The 21,350-nt window shown below is 42.4% G+C and overlaps 1 protein-coding gene across 3 annotated transcripts in view; it reads right to left on the bottom strand.

Annotated features, from left to right (window-relative positions):
- The window catches only part of Vav3 (vav guanine nucleotide exchange factor 3), a 330,524-nt gene that overhangs the window by 234,396 nt on the left and 74,778 nt on the right, over window positions 1–21,350 (bottom strand). For all 3 annotated transcript variants that reach the window (XM_036191255.1, XM_036191254.1, XM_036191256.1), the window contains exon 2: window positions 18,697–18,813. In XM_036191255.1, coding sequence (XP_036047148.1) covers window positions 18,697–18,813 — 117 coding nt within the window. The remainder of the gene's footprint in view (window positions 1–18,696; window positions 18,814–21,350) is intronic.

The raw sequence follows: 21,350 nt of genomic DNA, 5'->3' as shown, positions 1-21,350 counted from the left end.
ATTGCTGAAGACTGTCTTGAGATGACTATGTTGCTAGCATATTAATTTTAATTTTTCAGCCACAACCAATAAATTGTATTCCAAAGAAATATTAAAATAATATGATATGAATTTGTACTTTTGTTGCTATCAAAGATCTCTAAAGCTGAACACAAATTTTATGGCTTATTTGAAACTCTAAGATGAAAGACTGTAGAAATGTATTTCCCAGAACAATCTGTGGTGTGGACTTAGTATGATAGGAGACACTGTGTCCTGAAGACTCCCTCAGAGCATCTTCAATTGCTCTTCCACCACTATAGATGGTCTTGTGAATTTGTTGTTTTCTGCTTTTTGGCAAATTCTAGAAAATTTTTTTCTTTAACAAAACTAAAAGCTTTTGCCATAAAATATTCAGGATGAGTACAGAATGAAAGTAAAAACATGTCAACTGGCTGTGCCTCTTTCTTATCGCTAAAAAAAGAATACCTGAAGGCTTGGCTTTGCTTCCCATGATGTGGAGTGAAGAGGGCCAGCTGTTTCTTACAGACTACTAATGGGTGCTAGAAAAGGAGGATGGGGAGAAAGCTGTGCAGGTCACATGGGCAACCTCTCATAGAAAAGCATACAATGTGGTTACTGTATGACTGACATTTCCCAAATAGCAAGTGGTTTTATTTGTTTAGTATATAACAACAATACAGGTGATGAAAACTTATCCTGAACAAACTATACTCACTCTGGTTTTGCAATAAAGCAAACAAGCTCATTCCTTTTTTATAAGTTGGAACCTTAGGAATTTAGTTAATGTAGCAACCATCTGTTAACTAAATGAACCATCATTAAAGATAATCTACTCAATGTAAGAAAATTTCTGTTTACTTTCCATATCTTTACTACAAAAGGGATAAGACTTAAGGGTAGAAGGCAGCTTTGTTTTGAGATATATACAAAATTTTTCTACAAATAAGTTTTATTCCATTCATTCTAATCTCTCCTCCAAAATTATTGTCCTTAAATTTTTAATTTAGTACATTGCTTAAAAGCAAAATCTAACACCAATTTAAAATGAATATTATATATAAAATTAGTGTTTATAAGATACCTGCTAACTCATAAGCAGTAAGTATTATCTATATTCTGTCTTCATAGAAAAACATGCCAAGATATACCCAAGGACTGTTCAATCACACCACAAGGACACTTACTCAACTATGTTCATAGCAGCATTATTCGTAATAGCCAGTGCCTGGAAACAACCTAGCTGCCCCTCCACTGAAGAATGGATAAAGAAAATGTGGTACATATACACAAGGGAGTACTACTCAGCAGTTTAAAAAAAAAATGACATCATAAAATTTGCAGGCAAATGGATGGAACTAGTAAGTATAATCCTGAGTGAGGTAACCCAGACTCAGAAAGACAAACATGGTATGTACTCACTCATATGTGAATAGTAGATGTAAAGCAAAGGATAACCAGACTACAACCCACAGCTCCAGAGAAGCTAGCTAACAAGGAGGACCCTAAGAGGGGCATGTGGATCACCCTGGGAAGGTGCAATAGATGAGATCTCCTGAGCAAACTGGGGGTAAGGGGGGCAATGGAGAGTAAGGGATAGGGGATGATAACATAAAGGACCAGGATGGTTGAGCTGGAACGGACTGAGTGGGAGAGCAATGAAAGAGATACCTTGATAGAGGAAGACATCACGGGGATAGGAAGAAACCTGGTACTAGGGAGGTTCCCAGGAATCCTCAAGGATGACCCCAGTTTACACTACTAGCAATAGTGGAGAGGGTGCCTGAGCTGGCTTACTGCAGGAATTAGATTAGTGAATACCCTAACTGTCATCATAGATCCTTTCTCCAGTAACTGCTGGAAGCAGATGCAGAGATCCACAGCCAAACACCAAGCCAAGCTCCATGAATCCAGTTGAAGAGAGAGAAGAGGGATTCTATAAGCAAGGGGCATCAAAATCATGATGGGGAAACCTATAGACAACCAAACCAAACTAGTGGGAACTCATGAAATTTACCAACCCCTTTGGAGCCTCCACAGGATTAGACTAGGCCCTCTGCATAAGCAAGACAGTTATATAGCTTGATCTGCCTAAGGGCCCCCCAGACAGTAGGATCAGAATCTATCCCTGGTTCATGAGCTGGCTTTTTGGAGCCCATTACCTATGGTGGACACCTTGAATAGCCTTAATGCGGGGGGAGAGGGGCTTGGACTTCCCCTCAACTGAATGTACCAGGGTTTGTTGACTCCCCACTAGAGGCCTTACCTTTTTGGAGTAGGGGATGGGAGAGTTGGAGGGGAGAAGGCTGGGGGACAGTGGGAGGAGAGATGAGAAGGAGATTTGTAGTTCGTATGTAAAATGAATAAAAAAAATTCTTAATTTTAAAAAAAAAAAAAGCCAGGCCAAGGGTAGCAAGGAAAAACCTATACCCAGAATCACCCAGCATAGTTCAGATAAAATCATCTGTGCTCACATGCATCCAAGAGCACTACTCTAGACTTAAACACACTCATTCTAACCTAACAGTTTGACTCCTCCATGAACTGACAAGTGCCGACACCTTTGCTCCTCAGACACGATTTTGATTCATCAGGATGGTTCATATTCAAAAGGCATTCTGACTGGCACTTGGATGAGCCAGAGAAGGCTGGGTAATCAACAACGGAGCCCTGCAAAGATGCAGGTGCTTTGGGTAGAAAACAAGTGACTGAGAACTACACAGGGGTAGCCTCCCTCGTCAAGACTCCACACAGCAGCAGGGGCTGGCAAGCACTGTTGCCTGCAGTTGTCAGGTACACACTTCTTCCCGGAGCACACTTCCTCCACTACGCCCTGGCAAGCAAGAGCATCTGGGCATTTCCATCTCCACCATCATCACTATATTCCTGGAGATGCAAATAAGCCTTTAATGGAGACGTGTGGGTATAAGAAACACAAAGACATCACAACCAAAGGACCCAAGGTTCAGAGTTCTGCATCACGGCTGCTGGTGTGGACAAGCTACTGAGAGATGTGTCCTTGGAATTCACCAGTTCTCCTTATGGAATTCTCATCCATCATACGCAATGACTTATTAGACTTGCCAAGTGCCCTGGGTAATTTAGATAAAGCATAGCTTACTTAGCCTTAAGCCAAGGCAATGGGGTCAAGGATCTCTCAGCACAGCTGAGGGGGAATATGGTCCAGCAGGAGGCTAATAGTAAGAATGTGGAAACTGGCTACAGCCTTGCAAACACAGACAGATATTCCTTCAAAGACTCTAATAAGAGAAAAAGAAAGGCACTTGAAAAGAAACAAGACCAACATTTCTAAGTACACTGCCGGGACCAAGTTCCTGCCGAATACTAAGTAAGAAAATAAAACAAAAACACCAAAGGGGGTCTATAGGAAAGTTTAGAATGGGGGAATTTAGTTAAAACCTGCTAAAGTAAAATGCCTACTGGCTTGCTGAATATATTTACAGTGAGTGAATGCGCATGCCCTTACTGTTCCCCATCAATTTTAAGACGCTGTCAGGAACCCTGTTCCTGCCCCCAGGGTTTCCCTTCTGTACACTCCACTCTCTCCCAGTCCTCTAGGAATTATGGCTCCATCTGTTGTCTCCCTCTCACTGCTCATGTCAATCCCCAAACACCAGAAACTTTTCAACCATGCACCCTGCATGTCTTCACTCTCAAGGTCTGCACTGGTTTATTTTAACCATGGTACTGCAGCCACACCAGCTGGTCCTGCTGCTGGTGTGACAACCACTCACCCCAGCCTCCTCCCACTGACAGAGCGCTTGACTCAGGCATGGAGTTCATGGGGCTCAGCTCACGTCTGCTAAAAGCACTCATCAAACCCCCAGGGCACACCTAAAAGGCCCCGAGTCTTACACTTTTGCTCCATTTCTGCTGGACCTGAAGACCCGGCTCATTTGGTTACATCTTCTACTCAAGCTGCAAGAATTATATGTAGGACCCCAATATTCCAAGGGGATCCCTTTTCTGTGCCTTATTATAGGACATTCTCTCTAACCAGAGGAATCTTTTCACCTTTGCTTGGAAGCAAGGCAGTAAGTGATTTTTTAATGTCTCTGAGACTAGACAGATGCTGTCTCAGATTTCTCTGCCAATGCCTCCTAGCTATGATTCTCATATCTCTGACCTAATATTCCTCAGTCATAAAATGGGGACAATGCCAACATAACAGGGCTGCTGTAGAGAAAGAACAACATAGCTACATAGTACATAAAATAAGGTAACTGCCTAGTAAAATGATGGCCAGCACCAGCATCCTCCCTGCCCTGTCTGGATTCAGTAGAAGATAAAATTCAAGGAATATTCCTTCACCATATGAAGGGTGGGGCAGATCCCTTTCTCCCATGTTCCCACAGAGGACCTTTTCTTTTGCCTATTGTTGCAAATCATTTATTCCCTTACCTATATATTATGTGATATGATACATTTCTTAAAAAGAAAGCCAAAAGCACTTATGTCCTAAAAGCCTCCTCAAGAGTTTGTATGTTACATATGAACAACTAGCGCTATAATGAAACTCAGGTCATCACAGAATGCGAATTACAACATCCAGCTATCAGGTTTTTGATGAATGCATGTAACTTAGGAAACATAAATTAGGTGTATGTATGCATTTATAAACATGTAGTTCCAAAAAATACTACACCTCTATGGAGAATATATATATAAAATCTTGGTATATAAACTGATTTCTGTTTACATAGTTAAGTATTCAAAACTCAATAGAATTTTTAAAAATCTAACCAAAAGATGCACTGATTAATCTAAGGAAGAACTTAGAAGTTAAACTTAAATCCTCCAACTACATTCCAGTTCTGCACATAATGTTCTCAGTGGGCAGGATGACAGGAGGTACAGGATCCTGCATTTGTTTCTCTCTGTAGACTACCTTTATCGCTCCAAAGTATGGGTAGAGGCAGAAATCTCTGTGCCTCCTGGAAACTCACAGTTATAAGAGACTATCACTACCCTTGAAAGTGGAGCAGACCCAGATGAAAAAGAACAGCTGAAGTATGGGTGTTTGGGGAGGGGATTACACATCTAACAACCACCAAAGCAAAGCCATCCTTGCAGAACTCAACATGCGTGCGTCGCCACTGCTAAGGGGGTGACTGATTGACAACCAGAAGGGATTTTAGGGTTGAAGAAAACTGAGATCTACTTGGAGAAGTTCCTCTAGGGGACACACTGGAAAAGGTAAAGCTAATTAAAAAGCCCTCTGGGAGTTATTTAAAATGTAAGTTAGACGTGCAGTGTACAGGAACACTCCAGTCCTTCTCCTGAGGTCTTAGCATTTCAGAATGTTACCTTCCCCGCCCTGCCTGCCAGGCTTCCTTGGGTTGTTCAACCCTTCACTTTATTTCCTCAGTAGCATTTCCCACTGTAACTTTGTAATTATCTTTTATTTGTTTTGGTTCCTCAACTCAGCAACCTTAAGGGCCAGAGAGAGACGCTGACTGCCAGCCTCTACAGATCTGTGACTCATCCCTGGATGCTAGTGTTTTCAGTGTAGAGGACAGGAGAATGGCAAACGGCCTTATCCACGGAGACCACTTTTCAAGACACCTGTTGAGGCTATGCCACTCTCTGTGAGCAGCGGAACCCTGTTGGCTGTCTGACTGCAGCGATGCCTTGGCCTCTCTGGCACGAGAGCCCTTGCTGGAGTCTTTGTGTGAGCTCGATGCTTTCTGGTGCAAGACATCTCTCTCTTCTGCTCATGTCTGTCATGAACAACTGTGACCATGAACTGTGTGGTCCCAGCTTTCTCCATATGAGGGGCTCCACAGCAAGCAAAAGTCCATTTCTTTCTTCCTTCTCAGTTTCACAGACTTATGATTCATTACTGTCAGAGACCTCGGCAGCATCAGTACTTAACATTTGGTTTTGTTTTGCCTGTCTTAGGTCAAGAACTTTAACCTTTCGGTTGAACAGGGCATTACCGTGTGGCTAGAGACCACTACAGTTCTCCCGCTTTGTCTATAGTTTTGCTTTAAATGGCTTCACTTACCCAGAATCAAGCAGTCTGAAAATATTTAATGGAAAATTCTAGAAATAATTATTAAGTTGTCTATTGTTAGCCATCCTGAGTCACATAACATCTCAGGCCATACTACTCCATCCCTCCTGGCCCATAAATCATCCCTTTCATCCAATATATCCACACTATAAATACTACCTCCCTGCTAGCTGCTTGGTAGCCGTCTTGGATCTCAGATTGGCTGTCACAATGGTGTAGGTTTATGTTTAAGTGACTCTCATTTAACTTAGTGACATCTCCAAAGGACAAGAGCAGTAACAAAGGCTATTTGGTTTTTTTTTTTTTTTCAGATTTTTTTAAAATTATATTTGTGTTTTAATTTTACAATTTTACTATCAACCATGGGTTCCCCTGTCCTAGAGAGAGGGGCAGGAGGATTGTAAATTTGAGTCTATCTGGGACTACATGGTGAGATCCCATCTCATAAACAAAAAGCTGGGCATCGGGGTGTATACTTATAGTCCAGTATTCATTACCTGAGAGCGGGAGTACAGAGACCACAGCAAAAGCCTGCTTCAAACTATAGTGGGTAGTCAGTCCACCTATGACCTTAGGGTACCAATGCCTAGGGCCTCTAGGCTAGCTTAGGAACTGAGGAGCATGCCAAAGGCATGCACCATCAGGCAAGGCTGGCTATAGCTCCCCCCGCCCTTTTTTTTCTTTATTAAGAAGTTTTCTATTCACTTTACATACCAACCACAGATCCCACCTCTTCCCTCTTCCCACCCGCCCCCAGCCTTCCTTTCCAAGCCACCCCCCATCCCCACATTTTCCAAATCAAGGTCTCCCATGAGGATTCAGCAGAGCCTGGCACACTCAGCTGAGGCGGGTCCAAGCCCCTCCTCACTGCACCAAGGCTGTGCAAGGTGTCACACTGGGCTCCAAAAAGCCTGCCCATTCACCAGGGATGGATCCCGATCCCCCTGCCCGGGTGCCCCCTAAACAGTCTGAGCTAAACAACTGTCTCCCATGTCCAGTGTATGGCTACAGCTTTCTAATGATTTTGTTTGCATTGTAGATTAGCAGAATGGTGGTTACTTATTAACTCAGTTGAAAGGAGACAGTCGAGCAACATCACAAATAACAAAATTAACTCCCCTTTGCAGCTGTCATGTCTATAACACTATTCAACATAGTACACAAAGCGCCCATTCCTCAGGGCTTAGCTTCAAGTGACAGAAAAGCAGACACTCTACAAAGACCTTTTCTCCCATCAGCCAGAGCTCAGAGTGTAGGTCAGCTGATAGAGTGCTTGCCTAGCATGCAGAAAATCCTGTGTTCAGTTCCCAGCACCTCTTAAACTCACTGTGATGGTGCATCTCTGTAATCCCAGCACTCAGGAAGGAGAAGCAGGAAGATCATTCTTGACTACATAAAGAGTGAGGCCTGCCTGCCACATAAGATGAAATTAAATAAGAGAAAAGAGAAAGCAGGCCCTGGTTGGCCAGGGCCATGTCTAGATGTTAAAGGGGTGTTTTATTTATACAAGTAGCAAGGGTCCACTAACAAGTCTGAAATGCCCAAGTGAAATTGTCAGATTTGGAGCTATGGAAAATTCATCTGAAGATTCGTCTGAAATGACTTAAAGCTGGTATGGGATGGGGGGCAGGAGGAGGAAAGAGGGGGATCTGTGATTGGTATGTAAAAGGAATAAAAAAAATTCTTAATAATAAAAAAATGACTTACAGCTGAGAGCAAAGTGAGAAGTAACTCAGTGCCTTCTATGAGAGCTTTTACGAGGCAGGAATAAGCACAGTTAGAGAAGCAGCCTTGGTTACTGTGTGCTTCCGGCAGGATGAACCAATAGGTTTACCTCAAAACAAGTAAGTTTAAAAAAAGAAAGATTGGTTTTTTACACATAAGCGTGAAACAACCATGAGGTACCTAAACCCTAACTATACACAGTCATGAGAAGACCTTCAGTGCCTGTGTTGTTACACCTCCCAGAACACGCAGCACTGCCCAGCACGACTGTTTCCTTCCCCAGCTTCCTATTAATATTTCTTAGGATACTGAGGCTCCTTGGGAAATTACTTAGGAAAGACTAATCTAGAAGTTTTCAACTCTGTGACGGTTACAGTTCTCGGTGGTTATTTATTTATTTAGAACGGGCTCCAAAACTATAAAAAGCAGATCGCAAAATGATGAACTTGAATCAACACCAAAGTATAAAGCAAAACTACTTCCACCATGTGTGCAGGAATGTGGAGGTTATGAAGAAAATGACAACAGTGAGCAGTTTCCGAATGAGCAGCAAGCAGAAATAAATTTGAAATTTAGCATGTAGCAAATCCAAAGTATCTCCCGCAGTGCTCACCCAAGTTGTATCACATGGCTTCACTGCGGCCTTCATTCTGAACATACACACTGCACATGCCATTATGCCATGCAACACCAACAGACAGCCAGACATACATCAGCGCAGATTCAAGATAACTATATATTACAGATATATGGTGTCTATTGTATATAGTAAATTTTCACTGTATGTAACAGATGCTGCAATGTTTTTACTTTATGTACAGTCTCCTGCTCTTATAAAAATCAGGGTATAATTATGAAAAAACACACATGCTTAATATTTTCCTACACCATTCCTCCACATGTAAGTTATCAAATTAGATTAACTTTGGATTATACTGTCAGACTAATAAGCACATTCATTTAATTAGTATGTAAATCCGCATTCATTCTTACTCAATGGTAAAAATCTATGTAATAACAAAGAATTATTTTGGCATGAATTTTTTTATTTATAACCACTGAATGTTTGATTTGTATGTCTGTTTTATATCCCTGGGGTCGTGGAAAAATGTCTCCAGTGTAAAGAGATGGTGAGTACAAGAGTTTAAGAAACCCTGGTATAGAGTGACCTTTGTACGGGTCAGGTACTAGAGCTCTACAAGATGGGATAGGGTATTCAATACCCCGAAGAGAGGGAGACAGGTCTCCAGTCCTGGAAAAGGTCAGCTTTGTCCCAAACAAGGAGATTATGAGGCAGGAGCTATATTAATAGCCGGTCACACACATACACTGGGGAAGGTTGAGAGCTGTGTGCCTCTCTTCTCTGCTTAAATCAACAGCAAAGAAGAGCTGGAGGGGTGATCTTTGTTACGAAGTACTCACTCCAGAGCTCCTCTTTACTTATAGAAAGACACACCATCTTCTAATCTTCAAGGAGACAAAGTAAAGGGGGCCTTTGTGAGCCATTGGTTGACTCTTGGCATATATATTCTCATAGACTGGAAGTAAGCTGACTCATAGAAAAAGTCCAGAGTCATCTGGGAGGAAGAAACAGGAGATCTCGAGTGCTGTGCTGGGGCTGGAAGGTACCTATGTGGGGTACACAGAAACAAGACCTGACCCAAGCCTTTTAGTAGAAACGGATTCCAAGGATCCTCTGAACAGAACTGTTATAAAAGTAAGGAAGCAAAGCCTCACCAGACTTGGTGAAGAAGCTAAACTGTTATGGGGATGGCTGGGCCCCTGAGCTGAACAGTGATGGAAGCGAGAGCACTGGGTACCATCCCCGGAACCATGCAGCACCAGTCTGTAACAGCCCCAGGCTCATAGAAACTATGCAGATCATCAGTTCCTCTGGGGGTTTTGAAACAACTAGGATCCTACAGCCTACACGACCTCTGAAAGTTTTTAATAATGTAAGGTGGGTAAGACTTCAAAAGAGAAAGATGGCACTTTTAGTAAGAATGAGAGTACAAACAAGGTACTGTACTGAGAGAAAGATTCTATTTTTACATGCCACATCAGTCCATCCTGGTTACATGTACAGTTGTTGATCAGTGTGCCCATGCTAGATTAGAAGGCTCTTTCAAGCCACCCAACATCAGGTCCCTAGAGCATCTTCAAGCAGGAAAGACTCAGAAGCCTTTGGTCAGTCAGAGTTTCTTATGACTGAGAAAGCCAGGCAAAGAGTTCCAGAAGATAATCCAATACAGGCTCTCAAGCATCAAAATGCAGGATGCTAGTGTAGGTACTCTGAAAGGTGAGATTCTCAGTGTCTACCAGGACTGAAAGTAGAGAATGGAGATGTGGAGATGATTAAGTTATCCAGGTATCAAGGTCTGGGAAGCCAGCCAGGCATTTCATCACAGACTAGGCCAATAAAGGTCGTTGGTCCATTATGCATAGACACGGATGGGGTGTACACATATGTCAGTTTGAAAAGGGAGAAAGGTAAAAATCGTAGGAAGTAGCCTTAGCAACATCAATAGCTAACCCTACCATGAGGAATTATGAGCTAAACAGTTAATGTAGCTCACAATGGAAGGGTAGCTTGGTAGCAGCAGGTTACCATGAATAATCTGTATAGGGGTGGAGAAAACCAGTGGTGATTTCTAACAAACAAATCATTTAAAAGCCCTTTTCAATATTAAGTTAACTGAGTACCCCTTGATTCTCTCAGCACACCCAACACATTTAAGGTGCTAAAGACTCTACCCATCATTTACCCTAAATCTTTTCTGATGCAGCTACGATTTAATTCATATCCTGGAAAAAAAAATACAACTTGATGAGCTTAATACAGCAGCTGCTTTCAGTGATAGTAGCACTACAGAGTTCACTATCTGAGTCTCCACACAAAAACATCTAGTAAAATACTCTTATATGAGCCAAGGACAGTATAGGGTATAAACAATGAGTGCATATTATCATGTCATCAAGCCAAATTGAGTTTGAGCAAAAGTTCCACTGACATCCTCTTTCTGACCCTACCCATACTCAGCACTCTGAATGATCTATATCTATCCAAACTACTAGCTCTAGACTTGTTCTAAATTCATTTATTCAATCATTTTGGGGGCAGTGAGCCAGACATTTGCATAACACAACCATCATGTATGGTTTGTTCCATTAACAGACAAAGAATCAGAGGGCTTGGGTGAGGCCTCACTCACGAAATCATTTACTGCAGGATTTGCTGACTTGTGCAACCATTTCTGTTCAAGTCATTATCTCTTCTCCAGGCAAGGGGGAGGGCTCTGTAAGGCCTTCCAACCTGTCCATCATTCTAAACAGGCCAAATGCAGAGGTTCTTGTGTTCCTTTCCTTGATCCCCACAAGGCATAAACGGAAATGGGAAAGACTGCTGATGACTGGGAAACCTGAAAACCTTGATATCTTTTGAGTCAAATAAGATGATAAGGAAAGTATTTACCATGAAGCCAGAACTATATTTCTGCTAACCATGTATATACCCCAAAGCAGAGAGGGTCTGGGATGCTGTCTCACTCTTCCCCTTCACAAAGAGATAGACAGGAAGACTGGCACAGATGTTCTTCCAGGTATAATAAAAGATGAAACATTTCTAAACACTCAAAACCATTCAAATCGTGAAACACAACAAATCTCATTAATTTCTGCCACTTTTGTTTGCTAAAACTAAGAGAAATTGGCTCAAAGGAAAACAAAATGAGGAACGTCTTGGTTGGAGTCATGGAAAAATCCACAGACATAGGCATTCAGCTCTGGGCACTCGATGTCAGCAGGCTCCTCCTAGGCTCTGTTCCCTCCAAACTGGGACCATGTGAACTGAAATGTGGAACCCAGATGCCTGTGGCCCCTCCAAGTCTCACAGACCCACATGCAGCACTTCTAAGTCAGAGGGAGCAATGCAAAAGTGGTGGCACATAACACCCCAGGTTCCATCACATCCGAGGCAGTGTGCAGCCCGGCTGAACAAACCATCTGAACCAAATGGAGTAAGGGAACGGTTGTTTTCCCAAAGGAGATGTAGGGCCACGGAAGATGGAGAAGGGTGGCTGTGCAGAATACTGTTGAAAGACCACAATTGCTTTCCTAACCTCACACACACACACACACACACACACACACACACACACACACACACACAGTGATATTAGTTCTTACACTGAATTCAAAATTGGATTCTAGATATAATTACCAATGAATCTCAAACTTATTAAAAACAACAGTGTTAGCCAGCCCTTGTATCCCAAGTCTGTCATCACAGCTACTAGGAACACTGAGACAGGAAAACAGCAAATCCAAGGCCAGCCTGGACTACAGGATGAGTTCAAGATCAGCCTGGGTAAGTTAGTGAGCTAGGAGGAGGGAGGGAGAGGGAGAGGGAAGCAATGGCAGCAGCTGAGGATATGGTACACTAGTACAGTGAGGTGGTGTTCTTGACTAATATGTACAGGTTCTACCTCCAGGGAGTAAAATCAAACACAACATTAGTGAAAACCATAGCACTGAATATAGTAGTAGCTAGTGTTTTGTGAATCCTAACCTTACATGGATGCATTCTCACTTTACATATATTATTTTACTAAAGATACACTGATCCTCAACTTACAGATCAGGACACTGGAGCTCATGGAGGTTAAATTAGTCACTCAAGACCACAGCCCAGTAAGAAACACAGAAGTCAAACCAAGATCTGCTTCAGAAACACGGTTCTTAACCAAACTGGAATTCCATCTCTTCCAAGTTATCTGTTTCATTGACACAGCTCTATACTGACGTTCTAGATTCCTTTTGATGTGACTGTTCGGAACCTTTACATTTTGAAACTGTCCTACAGGTTATTGTAATAACCTTTGGCCAGGTGTGATTCTCTTTGACTCAATAAAATGTATCTATCACTCTACACTTTCAAGGTGCCCTAAAAGCCCTGGAACCAAGGACACAAAGTCTATGGGTCAAGGAAAGCTGTGACAGACATTGATCACTCACCTGGGTAGCATGGAAGCCTCAGCTCGAGTCCTACAACATGCTCAAAAAGACCTCACTAAAGAAAGCCCCCCATTCTCATGCACCACAGATGTACCAATTGACAATGTAGGAGGAAACACTTCCAAACGGCTTGAGTTCATCAAAATGGACATAGTAATAGCCAACAGCATGATATGAAATGAGCAAACATCCAGATCCTGAGAAAAGAATGGGACAAGGAATTTCTAAGATAATTCCAGGGGAGGGAAACATGATTTTAAAAATACATGTTTTAGGCAAGAAAAAAAAAACCCTAACAAGATTTAACTTATAGTTATTACCATAAAACAAGAAACAGATTCATTATTTTGAAAAGTTAGAAAATAGTGAATTTTTTCAAAACATAAACTCAAAGACAAAGAGAAACTGTATAAGAGGTCTAAAGGTGTAATGAAGCTTCTCTCCAGAGCAGGCTCTCCTCTGCCTGAGGCAGGACCCTACCTCTTCTTCAGCACCCAAGAAACCTATAGTCTACCTGATAACCTCGGGCCTCTGCTGTTTCCTAAAAGAGTTCAAGGTCCCAAGCCCTGCCCTGGTTCCCTCATGAAATGCATGTCCACTCTGAGTTAGGAACAGCAGCCATCTCATGCTGGGGCTCATGCTGCATCCCAACCTTTCTTTGACAGATCAGACAAACTATAATTAGATCCAATCAGAATCTGTGTTGATGTTCATTCAGAGCAAATTGAAGTGAATTGGCAGTGAATAAAGAACTCAATACTAGGAATCAGGGACCCGCTGAAAGGCAAAATAATTATAAGCCATTCTACAGAACTCAATAATGTGTGCTCTTCACCATAAGAAAACTATCATTCATCTGGGTTGATTGACATTTTCCCAGGATAGTCCTAATTTCCAAAAGCAAACACATCCACATCAAGCCTATGACTCTAAATATGTTCCTAAAACCAACACTAAAGAAGAGGTTAGGCAGAGACTAGGGGACAGCATGATGTCACAGGGGCAAAGGGCAGAGGAGATGGCTGAAAGATACTTGTGCATAAGTGAGAACCTATGACACCGTTGTCTGCCTAGACTTATTCACTTCAGCCACCATGACCCTACGCCTCACTCAACATTCTGAATCTTATCTTTCCTCACCAGGAATATTGGACCAGGCCAATATTGGATTCAAAGCCAATTTATCTCTTACACTTTTTAATTTAAAAAAAAAAAAACAAAAACAAAAACCTTTGGTTTCTCCTAGATGATCAACCTCTTCCCTGAACCATCCAGTGAGACCCAGAAAGAGGACAGCAGGAAAGAGTAGAGAGGTCAAAGGCCAGAATGCCAGAGTTCATATCCTGCTCCTGTCCCCAAGGCAGGTGGTCTCAACCTCACAGTTTAACCCTCTGTGCCTTCCTTTACCCATCACATTTACAGGCTACCTTCACAACGCTTCTGAGAAGCACTCTGAAAACATCCAATTGCAGTTAAAGAATACAAGATATTGTCATTATAATTATCTCTCTAGACCCCCAAAGCCACCAAATAAATGTGCGTTCTAAGTTTACTATGAGTAGGAATTGAAGCACTTCAACATATATGTTAGCAGGGGTTACCTCAAAGGGGCTGCACCCCCATAATATCTCACCCCAGAATCAATGAAGAGTTCCATATTGTGGCTTTGATGGCGTTCTTGCTTAACCTCCCACACCCTGTATACTAGAGCAATTCCAGCAGGTCAGGATGGACTATTTCCTGATAAACAGCCTTCTGGACTGAGACATTGTTAAGGTCTCCATCTGCATGCGGAATCCCGGATTCTACCTTCCTCACCAGGAGGAGGTGTTTTCTACCAATTCTCCATCTCATTATCTGATTCTTCCCATGGGTTTCAAAATTCTGAGTACCGGGAAGGGTTTTTAAACACAGATTTAATTTGTGCTCTTTCTCTTCTGCCTCCCCACCTCCAAGAAACAGCAAAGAAACACTTCTTCCTCATTTTCTCTTTCATCCAATTTACTTGACAAATCGGAGGCTGACACCGTGGATCACATCAGCATGTCGTTTTCTTGTCTTAATTTCTCCCTTAGGATGTGCAATTCTCTCTGGGCTGACAGCTCAGCTTAGGCTGCATGTCTTAGCTCCCACAAGAAAAGCCAGGCACCAGATGCCACAGCCTTCTTGAGCCCCCATCCCATACATGCTTCTTTCAGGGGCTGCAGTATATTCTCCACTCCCACTCATCAAGCAGGCAGGCCACTCCCTACCATGGACAAGAAGATTCCTCATCTGGAAACCTCAATTCCAGAGGCTCAGCTATAATTGCCTACCTTACCTTACCACCCTTAACAGGGACATTGCGATTGCTAGGACAGTAAGGCGGTACACCATTTCATACCACACAGAAAGATAGCCATGTCGAGACCTTCCACCATCAGACAGCTTAGCTTCAGCAGTCTGGCTCCTTGGCCACCATAAGAGGGGGAAGGGTTGGGGGAGGGGCAGGCATTACTCTTCCAAACTCAGCTTGGGTTCCACCACACCAAGCATTGCAGTAACTCTTTCCTTGAGGAACCCTAACTACACACTCACTACTCATCGCTAGCCCTCCTTACAGGACTCCAAGGACAAACGAAATGTGGTTTCACAGAGTCCAACTTGAGGGAAGAGTTAAATTTATAGAGTACAGGTGAGGGGTTACTTAAAAGAGCATGAAGGACCCCAAAACATGGAAAGTCTTACCCCAGCATGGATGACAAGTCCCCCATGGGTGCACAAAGCCCCCCCCCCCCCCCCGTGTAATTAGGACAGAATTACATACAACTGGCTGAGAGGTGCAGGCAGGAAGGTCCTATATATCAGATGAGTGAGTGTCTGATGGCCCTCCTCACCCCCTTCTGTGACTTAACATCAACAATCAACAAGTCTGATCTTGGGTATTGCTTTCAAGTAGTCACAGCTGTTTTGATGGAGATAATGGCTCTTTATACTGGGAAGGTGGCATGCTACAGCACAGAATCTCATAAGCTAAGCAAGCACTCTACCACTGAGCAATATCCCCAGCCTTGTCCAAATCCCATTTACATCCATATTCCCAATATTAGAAATTATTTTATCTCTGATTTCACACTCTATTCAATATTTTTATACTAAAAAGTTTAGAACTCCATGAATTACCTCAGGCCTATCACTCCCAAACTAGGGCCTGTAATCAAGAAAAATAGTAGCTACTCAGCAGGATTGGGAAATGCACTACACCCATGAATATGCAAAGCACCAAAGAGCATGTGCCCTGTAGTAGCCAGGTAACCATGCTTGTACTGTAGCACAGCACAGAGAATCAGCCAGATCTGAGTTTAAACCCTTGATCCAACCCATATTAGATATGTGGTCTGAGGTGCAGATTTCCTCACTAGCATAATGAGGAAAATACTAGTGCCTCCCTTATATGTCTGTATGAGAATTAAAAATTGATATATATGTAAAAATTTTTAAAGCCAGCTTTGTGTTTAGTAACTGATGGCACTAACCATTATACTCAAAGTATTTAATAGTAGTAACACAATGATAGTTTTCAGCCACTTTATGTTAAACACTGTCTGAAGAGACAGCTCACCAATACAGACACCAGTAAAACCTGAGGACTGTAGAGTAGCCAGAACTGCTTCAAGTCCAAACCACCAACCCAGGCTTTATGCTTTCCCAGTCTTATCACCGTCAAAACATTTTAAGAACCCAGAAACAGAATTTGCTTGTCCCCAAAAACTAAAGAGTTCATTCCTTTACATTCAAGTTTTGGGAATCTCAGCTTTCCTCCAAAGCTTCTATTGTCCAAACAATCAGACAGGCCACGCAACTCCACTAAAACAAACCCATGCATTTTAAAAGGTATTTCTATAACTTTCCAATCTTTATCAAACTATCTTGTGAACTTAAATGGGGGAAGGCTCCTTAATAAGCTTTAAAAAGACAATTTTTTTCATTTTTTATTTCCTTAAATCATTTTCGTTTTCCATTTCCTCAAAAGATAATGTACGAGCTAGGGACAGGACTGGAGGATTATGAAAACAGGAACAACTCGCGTAGTTTCCAGAACAGCAGTGTAGCACAGTGTCCACCATCTGGACCTCCACCTGATTTCCCCATCTTCAGTGGCAAGACAGTGCAGCCAGAAACAGGATTCCCTTTGCTTACTCATGGCCGGGCTTCCCGTTCCTTATGCTATCTTGTTTTACCCTCTATCACTTTACTTGTGACCCCAAGTCAGTTAAATGACAGGCAGTCAGAGATAAAGACAATCCATGTTGTTACCTCCTCCATTTTCATCCACATTGGCAAAAAGCCTGATGACCCACAAGGCTGAGAACTGTTCAAAGATCACAGACTGACTCTAGGCTAAGCCAGAAAGAGGTTGAGCCTTCACCTTCCCCACACAAAAAAGCTTCCCATCTTTGCCCTATGTCAGCATGAAAAGTCTAATATTTCTGTGACAAGTTTTTGCCAAGAAAACCCATCCAGTGCTTGGCCTTTATTGCATGACCAAATATTACATCTTCGAAGTTGAGAGAAATGCCAATCTCAGGAGGATATTTGGGGAGATACTAGTAACAAAATGAAAGAATAAAGATGGGGACTGCAGAGATGGCTCAGAGGTTAAGAACACTCGTTGTTCTTACAGAAGATCAGGTTGGATTTATAGCAGGCACATGGTGGTTCACAGCCATCTGTGACTCCAGGTCCAGTGGCCCTGATGGTACCAGGCACATTTGTGGTGCATGCAGGCAGGTGCATGCATAGACAAACATGTAGGCAAAGCACTCATACAAATAAAGTAAAAAAATTCTTAAGAGGAAGAAGAACTCAGTTTTTTCCTCCCCACCCCAACTGGCAGCTAAGGATCAAAACCAAAGCCTTGCACATGTCAGACAGGCTTTGAAGCACAGAGTTGCACCCCAGACTCAGCCTACTTTTCTTTCTCTTCATACATGCCTACGATCATAATGCAATTAATTGACTCAGGGCTACTCACAGGAAAGGAGTTTAAATTCATCTTACTCCACAGATAAGACTGTAATTTTTTGAAAGTATGATTTTAACTTTAATTTATGAGGGGGGGTGCCAAATTCTATGGCATGCATGTGGAGATCAGAAGACAACTCACAAAGTGTCACTTCTCTTCCCTACATGAGTCCTGGGTCTCACACACAGGCCACCAGGCTTGGTGGTAAGCATGGGTACCCACTGAGTAATCTCACCTGACCAAAAAGAAGATTTCTTTCACTGTGGTCTTACTGTTCACCAAATAACATAAATACTAAAACCATTTTCCATGTGAAAAATATCACTGAAATGTAAAGCAATTCAACAATCTCACAGTAGTGCTGGGGCTCAGACAGAGTACATCCCTAGTATGTATGAAGCCCGGGGTTTGACCTAGCACTGCCCCATATCCATAGTTCATATCTTTTTCCAAATAATTGTTCAAAGTTTTTACTTTGAGAACAGGGCAACTTCACATTTTCAGCTTCCAAACATGAAATGCCTCGCAGACAGAGAAAAGGCTGGAGGAAAAGCATATTGGCCCTGGGACATGAGGGATGGCAAGAGGAGGAAGGACTACCTGTGGATACCAGGTGTCCCTGCTTTAAATCACCAAGACTTCTGAACTCACTTCCAGCGTTGTTGCTGCTGTTTGATTTTGCTCTCCAGAATGCATCTTATTCTTATTTGCTAAGCCACCAGCACGTGACATTCAACTATACAATGAAGATACACAGACCACTTTGAATTGGTCAAATACTCTCCAGCAGAAAAAGTAAATGCTAGGCAAGGGCTAGAGATGCAGCTCAATAGCAAAGCACTTGCCTACCACATGCAAGACTCTGGTTCAATTCCCAGAACCATGTTTCAAAAGACAATTAAAGAGCAGACAGTACCTTTCCAAAGTCACGAACATCAAACAGGTCAAACGCCTCAAAAAGTTCACTTTTTCTCATTCCAAACGTCTCACAGCAGGCTGACAGAAATGTCCGGATATTCTTCAGACAGAGAAACTGAGGAAGAGAAAACATTATGTAGTGAATTTTTCTGAGTGTGATCTGTCTTCTGTCACACATATACTACCATAAAAGGGTCAAGGAAGAACCAATCTGTGCTTTTTTTCTTGCTCTATCTTTTTATGTGTCTATAAGTCATAAAAAAATAATGTTCTCCATGTAAATAGTATATGCTGGCCACATTTATCACCTATTGTCCTCTCTTGTCCCCACCACCACCTTCCAGTTCCCTTCTTCTTTCCAATTACCCACCCCCCTTCTGTTTTCATGTCTTTCTCAAATCTCGATTCTGCATAGCAGTGACAACACCCAGCATCCTAAGCCACCTTAGTGCTTTTGAACAGCCATCAGTCTTTGAACTGGCTGTAACCAGACCACCATGGGGGGCTGTTGGGTAGCCTTTATTCTGATATGGGAAATCCCAGATGTTTGGGCCAAAGGTGAGACAAAATGTAATGGCTTTTAAGGGTCTTTCAGGAACTGCCGTGTTGAAGACAGACTGAAGGACGTTAGGGTAAGCACAGGAGCTACTGCACTAAGACCAAGTGAGACATGACTGTGGACAAGCATGGGTACACTCCCATTGTGTGACATCTGAGGTGCCATTGATTGTCAGTAACTGGATATATAAGTCTACAGCCCAGGTGATAGAGGTATGGACTTCAGACCTAAGTCTCGGAATCTTTAGCAGCGGTTCTCAATCTTCCTAATGCTGCAGGACCCTCTTATTCAGTTTCTCATGTTGTGGAAACCTCCAACCATAAAATTATTTTGTTGCTACTTCCTATCTATAATTTTGCTACTGTTGTGAACTGTAATGTAAATAGCTGATGTGAGACCTAGGGTTGCGACCCACGTGTTGAGAACCACCACTTTAGAGAGAACATTAATCTTGACATTGACTAAGGCAGATTTGGACCACAAAGTCTTAGGAGAGCAAGAAGAGAAGCCCACAAAGGAGTCTAAGAAAGAGTGGCCAGTGCTGAAGGGGAGAATTCAGGAGAACAGGTGTCCCCAAAGCCATGTAAAGTGCATGAGGAGACAAACTAAGTCAGATGCTCCAGGGGACCAGTAAGATGGAGATCAGCACTGCCTAGGGAACTTGGTAGTTAAGGTTATAGGCTCCTTGACAGTAGGAGGATCTATGGGACTGGGACTGAGCAAAGGTTGTTTGAAACAGATCCTGCTGCCAGGGAAGCATGAAAGTAGAGGCAGGGCAGAGGCTGTGGATGGGAATTGCAAAGGGAAATGTGACGGGGAACAGAAAGTTACCCAGAAAGAGGCACCGTTACACACTAACGTCCTTGAGCAAAGGGGAGGAGCTCCTATGTTGGGATGCAGAGGCTGACCTTGGATAGGAGCATTCTGAGCTCATCCATGCAGCTGGAACAGGAGGTGAACAGGAAGACGCTATCTACAGACAACTCAAGAACCAGATGTTGGGGTTCACTTTTGATATCTAAAAGACACATATCCACCTACACACATATCTCAGAAGCAAATTAATTCTGGGTTTGTTTGCTTGCTTGCCTGCTTGTTTGTCACACATTCTTAAATTGTCACTTATGCTAACTTGGAACTCACTATGTAGCCCAGAATGGCCTTGAACTCCAAATAACCCTTCTGCCTCAGTTTCTCAAGTGAGCACTGATGTTACAGACATAAGCAAGACCACTCTCAGCTTGGTAAATTAATTCTTTTGGAAATATGAGCTGCCATGGCACACATCTTAAATTTTTATGTACTTATGTCAAAACTTCAAATAAATGTGGCTTATTATATGTCAATAATACCAAAATAATTTCATAAACTTAATCTTCTGATGGCTGGTGTGGTACATGCCTGTAATCCCAACTCACATGGGCAATAGAAGGAGTATTAAGAATTCAAAGTCATCCTCAGCTATATAGTGAATTCAGAGTTAGCCTGGGCTACATGAAACCATCTCAAAACCAAGGAACAGGAAAAAAAAAAAAAACTCCAATAAGTGAGTAACATATCAGATAATTATTGCATCTTTGTTTTTATTCATTCCCAAAGTGCCAACAGTCAATATTGTATCTTGTTTTGGTTTCATGTATTTATAAATTTGGAGAAAGCTCATCTTGCTTTCTCTGCATTCAGATTTGTCATGGACTTAACTTAGACACCTTTTACAGGAATCATTCTCAGAGGCTTAAATATTTCAGGAGGGGTTAAAACCACAAGGGAAGTATCATCAACCCTTTGACATGCACACAGCAACCAATCAGCACCTGCAGCCACTGCTGGTCCCTTTAAAGATTCATGAGACCTTCACAACACAGCACCACTCTGCAGGTTGCCCCTCCACACAGAATCACTTATTTACAGATTAAAAGCCTTGCATTCTGCCAAGACAGGCAATAATTACTCTCTGGGGGATTATGCAACTGCTCTCTTGCAGTATTTTTTTTAACATAATTAAGTGACGAGGGACTCATAGCTCTCCATGGTTGCAAATGCCACCCTCTGAAGATGTCTCAGCACACCCACATTTTCCCCAAGTGTAGGAA

Source organism: Onychomys torridus, chromosome 6 (assembly GCF_903995425.1).
Source record: "Onychomys torridus chromosome 6, mOncTor1.1, whole genome shotgun sequence".
Classification (NCBI taxonomy): Eukaryota; Metazoa; Chordata; class Mammalia; order Rodentia; family Cricetidae; genus Onychomys; species Onychomys torridus.
The sequence above is the reverse complement of the archived record's forward strand: the minus strand, read 5'-3'. Positions and strand labels throughout refer to the sequence as shown.